Below are 10,000 nucleotides of genomic sequence, written 5' to 3'. Positions count from 1 at the left end.
GAGCTCAGAGCTCATATATGACCGATCTATGGGTAATGCTGTGACCTTAAACGCACACACACACCCAATTCCCCGCCCACGAGAGTTGGAGTAACGAATAGCAACACAGCTATACTGAAATTATTTCAGCCCTGGACGGGATTCGAACACGGACGGCCGCAGTGGCGGCCGCGAACGCTAACACTGCGCCATTGAGTCGTGTGTGTGTGTGTATGTGTGTGTGTGTGTGTGTGTTTGTGTGTATGTGTGTGCGTGTGTGTGCGCTTCACTTTGGTCTTGGGTCACGTGTTGGACTAGTGATCGACAGCTATTTCCCTCCCGTAAGAGAGCTCAGAGCTCATATATGACCGATCCATGGGTATTGCTGTGACCTTACACGCACACACACACACACCCAACTCCCCGCCCAGGAAAGTTGGAGTAACGATTAGCAACACAGCGATATTGAAATTATTTCAGCCCTTGGCGGGATTCGAGCACGGGCGGCCGTAGTGGCGGCCGCGAACGCTACCACTGCGCCATTGAGTTGTGTGTGTGTGTGTGTGTGTGTGTGTGTGTGTGCGCGCGCGCGTGCGTGTTCGTGCGTAAGTATTTACCACGGTGTGTTTACCGTGTCAAGTGTTATTGAGCTTAACCAAATAATACTTTGTCATATTTTTTCTTAGTTCAACAAAGATAATATATAATTTGTTCCAACATTCAAATAAAATTCCTGATTATTGGACAAACATATATATATATATATATATTTGTGTGTGTGTGTGTGTGTGTGTGTGTGTGTGTGTGTGTGTGTGTGTGTGTGTGTGTGTGTGTGTAGCGAGAGAGGGAGAGACCTAAAGAGAGAGAGAGAGAGGTGGGGAGGGGACTGGAGGAAGAAAGAGAGAATATACAGGAAGAAAAAGAAAACAGAGAAAGAGAAATGTGAAGGGTCATAGGTGGACAACAGACACTAACAAAGAGAGAAGGTGAAAGGGGAGAATATGAAAGAAAAAAAGAAGGAAGAAGAAGTAAAAAATAAGGAAGGAGGGGAACGATAGATGGAGAAAAGGGACGATAAAAATTGAGATTAAGGGGGTGAACGAATGGATTCGGAGAGGGTGGAAGCGAGCAAAACCCGGGACAGCTCCAATGTTTCCTGCTGGTCTCTTCGTCATGACAATGCACATCCATCCCCCACTCGACTGACTAAAATAACCTGGCGGTAACCAAAACGAAGCCTCTAAAGAGAACCACCGTGCTAACGAGGTTCACCTGAAGTGGTTTAATCACCTGGGCTAACTATCTGGATTTGAACACTTAAGCATTTTGTTCTGGCTGATAGAAAATGTTTTGATTCAGCTTAAAGTTCTCCCCGTCAGAGGATTAAAAAAAAAAAAAAAAGAAGAAAAAAAAAAAAAGAAAGTGGAGGTTGAAAGGAGGACGATCCGAAAAACAAGAACAACAAAGGAATAAGTTGATAAATAATAAAACAACAAAAAACAAAAATAAAGACGAAAGAAGAGGACGAGATCGTGTGGAGAGTAGAGGGACGTCGTATATATGGCTCTCCACTCTGAGGGATGGGAGGGGAGGGAAAAGAGGTTTGGGTAGACTGAATCCTAGTAGTGATCACTAGACATCCGACGATTTCATTCACCCCTAAGTTGGTCCCCAGAAGGTTAGAGAACAGAATCCCTTAAGCAAAGTATTTCGATTTTAGGGGTTTCGGGTTCTTGGGAGTCCATATTCCAAGGGACCTGATATTCCAAAGAGTCTGTTCATAGAGGTCCCTTAAGATATCCCTTAAATGTGGAATTTCTTAAATCGAAGACCTTCAGATCGAGGGGAAGAATGGGAATTGGTCAAGTAGGGAGGTTCTTGTAAGCAGACCGATCGAGAAGCTCTTTTGGTCTCCTGCAAGCGAGAAGAAGAAGAAGAAGAAGAAGAAGGGTGGAGGACGGCTAGTGGCTCTGCTGAAGATAATTGGATAAAGATCGGATGGGGGAACACAAAGGGGGAGGAAAAGATACGGAGGGGGAGGAGGAGGAGGATGGTGGTGGTAGTAGTGGTGGAGATGGTTGAGGAGGAAGAGGAGAAGGTAGAGGAGGAAAAGGTGGTAGAGGAAGAGGTTGAGGAGAATTTGGGAGAAGAGAAGTTGCAAGAAGAGAAGGTGGGAGAGGAGGAGGAGGAGGAGGAGGAGAAGTTGGAGGAAGAGGAGAAGGTGGAAAAGGAAGAAGAGGAGTAGAAGGAGGATCAGGAGGAAGAGAAGAGAGAAGGAAAGAAAAAATATCAGTTGAGATGCACATGTCACGTAAGAAGTGACAAGTTGTGGACCAAAAAAAAAAAAAAAAAAAAAAATAATAATAATAATAATAATAATAAAAAAGAAAAAAGAAAAGGGAAAGAGAGGTAGAAATTGACAGTAGTAGGAAAAAGGTATTCAAGGAACACAGTTCTGCGAGAAAAAAAAAGAACGAAAGAAATTATATAAATATATATACTGTATATAAGAAGTGATCGCCTATATGGCATCACTGGACAGAACAGAGGTCCGATTTTCTTCACTTACACGTTCGCCGAAGATCCACCACGTCTCTTGGGGCTCGACAGGGCGTCGAACCGATGTTCGAAGATGCGGTCAAGGGAAGCCAGCCTCTCGTCCAGCGCAGAGATCTGTTTGGCTGAGGAGATAAAGAGATAAGTCGCGTTACGGCGTCAGTCGACCTGGAGTTAGGGGTGAGGGTTCACAACATGACAGCTTACATCATAGAGAGAGAGACAGACAGAGATAGATAGATAGAGAGAAAGAGAGACAGATAAACAGAGAGAAAGAGAGAGGGAGAGAGAGAGAGAGAGAGGGAGAGAGAAAGTTTTGCATTTCTTCTCTTCGCCTCCAAGAACCAGCGCTTCTATTATTGGGGGCAAAGTCGCCCCGAAGAAGAAGTGAAATCATTTAGATGGTAAAGGAGATATTTGAGGAAGGAAGCGGAGAGGAGGGATATGACGTAAAAAAAAAAAAAAATAATAATAATAATAATGACCATTCTTCTCTGAGAGGAGATTGCTCTCCGATTATAAGATAATATTGTGCAACTCTGGTCCGGAGGGGTGTCAATAAAGACCCTAAAATGATTATATTGATTACATAAAACTGAAGCATTCAATACCCCACTCGGGAGAGAGAGAGAGAGAGAGAGAGAAAGAGAGAGAGAGAGAGAGAGAGAGAGAGAGAGAGAGAGAGAGAGAGAGAGAGAGATATTCTATTAATTTGAGCACCGAAGACAGGCTAATCTAAAAGACACTAAATACCCTACTTGTAAGTTAACGATAACTGATAAATTAAACAAACTTAGAGGCTAAGTTCCAGGGCCAACGAAGTAATATATGCACAATGAGAAGAGCAGCAACAAAAGCTTTGGTCGCTCTAAGCGCGGCGAGGCGTTGCAAGTCTCAGATAGCATTCTGGAATTCCAGTATGTTTAATATTATCCATTCCAGTCAGGAACATGTCCAGAAACTGGGGGAAGGTACAAGATGTGATGTTTGCATGGTTTGGATGGGAAGAGAGAGACAGTGGCGTGTGTGTTGTGAGTGTACAAGGGGTGAGGATGAGCCTATCCCACGCCTAACCACCTCGCCTTGTGTGTAAGGGCTAATTAGTTGAAAATAAAAAAGAATGATAATAAAATAAGTCTATAATAAAAATAGAACAAAAGAGAATAGAATAAAATAAAACAAAATAGAGTACAATTAAATAAGATGAAACAAATAAAGTAAGAAAATGTAAGATGAAATAGAAGTTGAATGGAAATAAAATAAAATAAATTAAAACAAAATAAGTTAAAAATAAAATAGTTTGTACAGTACAGCACATCCCACATGTATTACGTCCCAATTCTCGACTTATTGGCCATACAAAAATACAATACACCAACAGGCAGCCAATGTCCAACAAAAACAAATCTCATAAAAATACCAAAAAATAAATTAAAACAAAATAAAATAGAATAAAAGAGATTAGGATAAAACAAGATAATATAAAGCAAAAGAAGATAAAATATGCACAGATGTGCTGCACGTTCAGTATACAAACTGAGCATAAGTAATAAGAAAGATTCCGTCAATAGCAACATGGTAACAAGCAATACGGCACAGTATGAAGTGAACGATAAATCAAAAGTAAATAACACTGAAAAGAAACAATAATACATCAATACAAGAACCAACAAACAACTTAACAGTCCTTGGCACTTTGACCCATAGTACCTGTGTGTGTGTGTGTGTGTGTGTGTGTGTGTGTGTGTGTGTGTGTGTCTGTGATTCACCTTTCACCTTGGTCTTTGGATCACGTGTTGGACTCGTGATCGACAGCTATTTCCCTCCCGGAAGAGAGCCAGAGCTCTTAAGACCGATCTATGGGTAATACACACACACCCAGCTCCCCCGTGTTTGTGTGTGTACGTGTGGGATAGGACACCTTGAGATCCACAGGTTAGAGGAAAAAATGCATAAAATTATCATAATCACTGACAACCGACGCTTTGATTCATCGCTGAGGTTCCATGACCACACACACACACACACACACATACACACACACGGATCACAAAAGGAGGAAGACGTTCGAGATGAGGAACCTTTCATACGATGACACCTTATCGCACAGATTTCACCCAAACGAAAATCCACACAATTCCACTCAAATACAATGAAATCCACTCCCCGTTCCTAAGCTACAAAAACCACTCACCCAGCTGTCGCTACTCTATACATTGCATTTGGTTTCAGAATAGTCAAGAGACGCAAGAGTAGTCCATAAACACAAGTATTCCCATGTAAACAAAGAGTGCAGATTGAGACTGTAAGGGTTTCAGACACGCCAACACACATCACAACAAACATGGTTAAAAGCAATATACGCTGATGCAACCAAATCGTAAATGTGAGTCTGGCAGGCAAGCTTGAGACTCGTACACTTTTATTTAAGTGGATAAAAGGCATGGAGGCGTTTATGCACTTAAAGGAAAAATGAAAAAAAAAAGTCCTGCGTGCGTTCGCGGATGCGCGGGAATACACACGCGCGCGCGTGCACACACACACACACACACACACACACACACACACACACACACACACACACACATACACACACAAGCGTATGTATATACTCACACGTACACTTCCATAAGTGCACAAACAACCGTCATTCTCTCTCTCTGTCTGTATATATATATATATATATATATATATATATTATATATATATATATGTATGTGTGTGTGTGTGTGTGTGTGTGTGTGTGTGTGTGTGTGCGTGTCTCTCTCTCTCTCTCTCTCTCTCTCTCACACACACACACACACACACACACACACACACACACACACACACACACACACACACACACGAGAGTTGCAGTAACGACTCGCCGCGCAGCGATACTGAAATTATTTCAACCCTGGGCGGGATTCGATCGGCGGTCCGGGTTCGAATCCCGTCCAGGGCTGAAATCATTTCAGCATTGCTGTGCTGCGAGTCGTTAATTCAACTCTCGTGGGCGTGGAGTTGGGTGTGTGTGTGCCTGTGAGGTAACAGCATTACCCATAGATCAGTTATGTGTGATCTCTCTTCCAGGAGGGAAAATACCTTTCGATCATGACTTCAACACGTGATCCAAGACCATGGTGAATCACATACACACATACACACCACGCATACACATATGTATATCCATGTACAAAGTCGCAACTAAAAATTATATATATATATATATATATATATATATATATATATATATATATACATATATATATATAAGTGTATATATATATATATGTATATATACATATATATGTATATAAATATATATGTGTATATATATATACATATATATATATATATATATATATGTATATATATATATATATATATAAATCGTCTCAATATAAACTTTTTAATCTATTCAAACAATGCTAATATTATAAAAACAAGATCAGGATTTCAAAAAATATATGCGAAAAAAGAAGAACGAACGCGTTATGCTTGTTTATTTTCAATTACATTTCATGGCACTAAACTCAATTTTCTGCATTTATTTTTGCACAAACGATAATCATAGTAAATAAAGGAAAATGGCTATTGAAATTATACCTCAAAAATAATTCTAGAAATTCAGTTACGTTCGACTTAATCCCCTAGAATTTGAAATAAACAAATATTGTGCTTACATAAAAGTAGAGGAGATAGGAGAATATGTATATATACATTTTTTTCTTATTTTAGAAAAACAATTGAAAAAAGTCGGTTGACAAGCAGTTGACGGGAAAAGTTGACGAAAAAATACAGAAAAAAGTAGGAGGAAAAAACTGAAAAAAAAAATCGATGGTAACATCATTGAATTTTTTATTTTCTGTAAGTTTGTAAAACTGAATGGACTAATATTCTATCAAATAATTACGCAAAAGGATTTAAAACATACAATTCTAAATGTAGGCAATTTTGTTACGAAGGTTTCTATAATGAATTTCTCAAATACATAAGACTTCAGCATTAGGGGAAAAATAAATTAAATGAATAAATATTTCTTCCTCTATATTTTTCTTCTCACTTTTCGTTCCTGCTTCACCTCCATATTTCTCACAGAATCCATTATCATAAGTTATACTAATTTCCAAACACTCCTACTTATAAATTTACATTATTTTCTCTTCCACCTCTTGTGTCTGTTTAATACAGCTCTATGGGTATAATCTCTCCTTAATACAACCACCTTCTCTTTGCATTCACTCCCCAAAAAATCTATTTCTCATAACATTTTTCATTCTACCAAGACAGTACAATACAGGGCCAGTTATAAAATTCACTGAACATGTGCAACCACGAAGCCAGAAAAAAAAAGTTACAGCCGGGGCTTTTAAGACCGCCTGAGCGGGATTCGAACCTGCGATAAGTTACCCTCAGCTGTACCAACTGAGCTACTGCTTCAGTGTCAGTTCATTTTCCACTCTGGATGTTGTTAGTCTGTCGATTTCATTAAATAGCTGAAATCAATCGTCTGGTCTTGCCTCGGTAATAAGATCCACTAATTACGTTTCTCTTTGAACTTAAATAATATTAATTAGGCAAACTCGGAGAGAAAGATGAAAAGATATTTGTTCTGCTTTTGATCACTCCCAACTGCTTTGGATGTAACTGAAACCAATAAACTTCATTTGGAACAGAATGAAGAAGGTAATCAATATGTATTTCAAATTGGAACTCTGATTTCTTTTCAGTCTTAGTTCTGAATACAATCCCAACAGACTGTCGCACAATCCAACATATTCTTCACAGAAAAGAAATATAGAAATGAAAACTAGAATAGATAAATAAATAGATAGATGAGTAAATAGAAATAGATAAATCGATAGACAAAAAGATAAAGATGGGGAGTTGAGGAGTGAGTGTGGAGAGAGGAAATTGGTGGTAAGTGGATGCGCTGTGGAAAACGATGACTGACAGTGTGGATGTCTCCCGCGGAGCAGCAAGGGAACTGGATATCTTGAAGCGTATCGTCTTTATGCCCATTTCTCTAAGTCTTCTCACGTTCTGCACAAGACGAAATTTTGTATATTCGTGTTCCAAGGCCAGGATATTTCACCAACAGAAGGCGAACATCAACACGCAAGATTTCAAATTAATTTTGGGCAAAAAACATTTTGGTTAAGATCCTCCTGTGACGTCATGTCGCAAAGGTCGGGAGATGAGTGTATTCTCTATAGTACGAATATAGTCATTATAAAGTATTTCACGGGGTCAAAAATATGCGACTTTTTGCATTCTTATTATTAACCGATAAATATTGTTTAGTGCTACTAAACCCCAGTAAATTTCGCTTGAGAACGGTGTCATAAATTGTGTATCATTTCTTTTCGAAACGCATAAAAATAACATACGTATTGGTAGTCAGTTAATGAAATAGATAAAATGCAAAGAACGGAACAGTTATCCTCTGAGTTGTAATATGCTGCATAATATCGGACATTCAGAAATTATACAAATTCCACTCGCTATCCTATCATTGTATCAGACTTGTGCATATTAGAAAAAATAGTGGAATCATGCAGATGCACATGAGCAATTATCTTAGATCTTAGTTTTTATCCAGTTGCGGAATGAAATCGAATCCTGTATTTATCCAAATATAATTCCGTTGCGGAGTAAATATCACACAGAATGACTGACATAGAGAGAAATGGAAAAAGATGAAGACAGAGTAAAAAAAGAAAAGAAAGAAATGAAGGAGGAGAAAAAGAAAGAAAAAATGAAAGAAGAAAAAAAGAAGAAGAAAAAAGAAAAAGAAAAGCAGTCACCAACAAGAGTAGTTGAAATCAAGTAGAGGGAGAAACATGAGCTGAAAGATAATAATAATAATAATAATAATAATAATAATAATAATAATAATAATAATAATAATAATAATAATAATAATAATAATAATAATAATAATAAAAGGGACGATTGTTGTCGTTACTGATGGCGTCGCGGGAAGTTTTTTCCCTTCAACTCCAACAGAAAACGGCATAAACAGGAGAAATGTTGGTCTGACACGAGGTGGGAGGGAGAATAACGGACGGAGGAGAAGGAACATTACTGTATATCCTGGGCAATCCTGTATATCCTGATTTTGATTACTAAATGACTTTGTACATTGGACAAGGGTCTCAAATGAGGAGAAAGTCTGTGCAGTGGGCAGTTCTGTGGTCAGGAGAGTCTGCTTGTGTACATGTGTACATGTTATTCTTGTGACGTAAGAAAACACATATATATACATACACCAACAGGAACATACATGCGTGTGGAAACACACACAAGAATACACGACTGGATTCAGTTATAAGCACTACGTTAATTTTGGTTTTGTGTGAAGCTGTTGTAAATCTCGTACTTATTGAGATCGAACAATTACGAGGTCGTAAATGGCTCATTCAGATAATAAATTTACGGTCTAAACATACGACCTTCTCGTAGCTGACAAGACACCATCATTGTAACATTTATAAGTATGGTCAACTGTACATGTATGTATGTGTGCATCATCTCCCCTTAAAAAAAAGGGGGGGGTCTGTTGTATTAGATAAAAGAAACAAAACTTTGCTTAAAAGAAATATTTGAGATCCAGAGATTATGTACAATTTACAGAAAAAGAAAGGTTACAAATACATACAGTATTGTGTGAAATGGAAACACTAGGAATATGTGTTCATATAGACCAGGATTAATTATTTGCAAACTTAAGTGAACAAATCAAAGACTTTCGTCTGTTTAATCTTCAGTGAAAAATGTTTTGCATTGAAAATGGAATATACGAAAGCACTTTACTTCATTTAATATTTCAAGTAGTTGATCCTCCACAGTATTGCAATAATAACAACAATGATGATGATTACACACACATGCACATTGTGTACACACACACACACACACACACACACACACATATATATATATATATATATATATATATATATATATATATATATATATATATATATATATTATCACGACCCGAGTGATGAAAATTTCTGTAGTGCTCCAGATGGTTTACAGGTTTAAATCTGTAAAGCCGGCTTGGGTATCCGTGCTTCTGTTCCTACTCTTGAAGTTCCAGCTTGCGAAGCTCTGCCCCCTTTTTGTGACCTATAAAAGGGGCCGAGCTTGAATCTTTCTCTCTTTCTTTCGCTCCTGTTCCGAAACAATTCAGACCAACGGGGTACAATCCCGTCCCCCTCCTGTCTCTAAGGCCTCGCATTGTTGTCCGTTGCCCCAATACCTGCCTGAGTTCTGTCATTATGTAGTAAATACTACTAAATACTGTTCAGCCTTGATTATTACCATTCTGGATCTCTCAAGTGTGATATTTATCATAGGATATATTAGTTAGGGAAAGTGATATTTATCATAATATGTATTAGTTAGGGGAAAGTGATATTTAGCCTAGGATGTGCTAGTTAGGGAAAGTGACATGTAACATAAGATTTATGTT

General features: G+C 38.3%; 1 protein-coding gene across 3 annotated transcripts in view; it reads right to left on the bottom strand.

Annotated features, from left to right (window-relative positions):
• Nucleotides 1-10,000, bottom strand: part of LOC143024736 (uncharacterized) — a 604,673-nt gene that overhangs the window by 60,701 nt on the left and 533,972 nt on the right. For all 3 annotated transcript variants that reach the window (XM_076183826.1, XM_076183828.1, XM_076183827.1), the window contains exon 5: nucleotides 2,549-2,660. In XM_076183826.1, coding sequence (XP_076039941.1) covers nucleotides 2,549-2,660 — 112 coding nt within the window. The remainder of the gene's footprint in view (nucleotides 1-2,548; nucleotides 2,661-10,000) is intronic.

This window comes from Oratosquilla oratoria, chromosome 4 (genome assembly GCF_046742065.1).
Source record: "Oratosquilla oratoria isolate Oo_2021 chromosome 4, ASM4674206v1, whole genome shotgun sequence".
Lineage (NCBI taxonomy): Eukaryota > Metazoa > Arthropoda > Malacostraca > Stomatopoda > Squillidae > Oratosquilla > Oratosquilla oratoria.
The sequence above is the reverse complement of the archived record's forward strand: the minus strand, read 5'-3'. Positions and strand labels throughout refer to the sequence as shown.